At 46.6% G+C, this 1,692-nt stretch overlaps 1 protein-coding gene across 1 annotated transcript in view; it reads right to left on the minus strand.

Moving 5' to 3' along the window:
• The window catches only part of LOC111668149 (ectonucleoside triphosphate diphosphohydrolase 7-like), a gene marked incomplete at its 5' end in the record, with an annotated part of 9,114 nt that overhangs the window by 5,593 nt on the left and 1,829 nt on the right, over positions 1-1,692 (minus strand). Inside the window, 5 exons of the mRNA XM_087178721.1 lie at positions 4-205; positions 567-733; positions 1,054-1,202; positions 1,281-1,340; positions 1,461-1,628. Of these exons, the coding sequence (XP_087034847.1) occupies positions 4-205; positions 567-733; positions 1,054-1,202; positions 1,281-1,340; positions 1,461-1,628 (746 nt within the window). The remainder of the gene's footprint in view (positions 1-3; positions 206-566; positions 734-1,053; positions 1,203-1,280; positions 1,341-1,460; positions 1,629-1,692) is intronic.

Here is a 1,692-nt window from a genome sequence, read left to right on the forward strand (position 1 = left end):
TACCTGATAAACGCCCCCTGGAGACATGGTGCCGTTGTGGAGGCCGAGGAAGGGCTGCACAGCTTCCTGACATCGAGCCCAGTCACCCTGACCCCGCAGGTGCAAGGTGTGGTTGCCCCTGACAACCGACTCAGACAGACCGACGGGCAGACACGGGTCCAGGTATGGTTTCTCCTCGCTCAGGCCCGTCTGTGCGGTTAGAAACCTGGACCGACAGGAGCATCGTACCCATGTTATGTATGTTCAGACGTCACAGTGAGTCTCTATCGTGGATTATTAAAGAATTAAATCAGACTTCATCTTAGTATAATTACCATAAACAACAGACTGACCGGCCTGTAAACTATATTTTACATCACGGACCACCTGGCCGAATTTCACAGATAAGAAAAAGTAAATACTTCCTGGGGTTTGTGGGAAATGTAGTCTTAATTTTGAATAACACCAATAATACTACTGGTATGAGACAACATAAGAGAGGCGACCAATCATCTGGAGCCTCGTCATACACACATTGTGTGTGTGTGAATGTGTGAATGTGTGTGAATGTGTGTGAATGTGTGAACCTGTTCTTGGCGAATGTCTTGTTGACCAGCTGGTCCTCGTAACGCTGCCTGGCCATGTTTCCTCCGAAGCCGAGGAATGTGGTGACGTAGACTCGGTACACGTGTTGCGTGTGCTCGACGTCGCAGCCCAGATTAAACTCTGCGAGAACACTCTTCCCTGCCTCCTCCTGGAAACACACACTGACGCGTTACACTGCTGCAGACGATGATGAACATGATGACAATGATGTACAGGAAATTAATTAGCAGCTATTTTGATAGTTGATTTGTCATTTTTCAAGAAAAGATGCCAAATATTTGATGCTTTCAAGCCCTCAGATGAGAGAATGCTGCGTTTGTTGATGTAGAGTTTTATAGACTAAACGATTAATCCAGAAAAATAATCAGCAGATCAATCAAAAATAAACATTATTTGCAGCCTTAATCAATAACAGCTCTCCAGAGTCTGGAGTTAACACAGTTCCTCCTGCAGTAACAGCTGTCTCACCTCCTCCGGTGAGTTGAAGGTGATGGCACTGGGCACCTCGTAGGCAATCTGCAGTGAAGCTCCGCCCATATCCATGATTCCCACTGTACGCCGCCTGCTGATTGGCCGCTGGTTCTGAGACCCGGTTGTCACCTCGACCGTGGCGTCCTCTGAGAAACACAACAGATTTAACAACTTAACAAAATTGGGATTTGATTATTGGGTCAAATGTAATCCTCCACACTCACCCTCGTCAGCGTGATCGAAGCGGCCCAACACAAAGTTAATGCCGATCCATGCGTACACTCCTTCAGGGTTAAGCAGCCATGATGGAAACAGGCAGGTGATAGTTCATTAACCACTGAAACCATCAGTGAGAAACAACAACACCAGAGTGAAATAATAATAATAATAAAACGTCCTCTCACCCTCCTGTTTCCCTGAGATGACCTCGGCATGTGAACTAGAGAACAGGAAATCAAACTCCAGGGGAACATCAGTGACCAGGTCCTCCAAGATGGCCGCCTGTTGGCTACACATGGAGAAGTACAGAACATATGTGACACATGCAGCTCCGAGCAGAATTAAAACTGCTGCTTAAACATTAAAAACAGCCACAAAAAGCTGGAGAAAACTGAAGTCTGATACAGCAGCTCTGCC

This window comes from Seriola lalandi, unplaced genomic scaffold (genome assembly GCF_002814215.2).
Source record: "Seriola lalandi dorsalis isolate HSWRI2012SDOR001 ecotype SW California unplaced genomic scaffold, Sedor1 jcf7180002054709, whole genome shotgun sequence".
In the NCBI taxonomy this organism is placed as follows: Eukaryota; Metazoa; Chordata; class Actinopteri; order Carangiformes; family Carangidae; genus Seriola; species Seriola lalandi.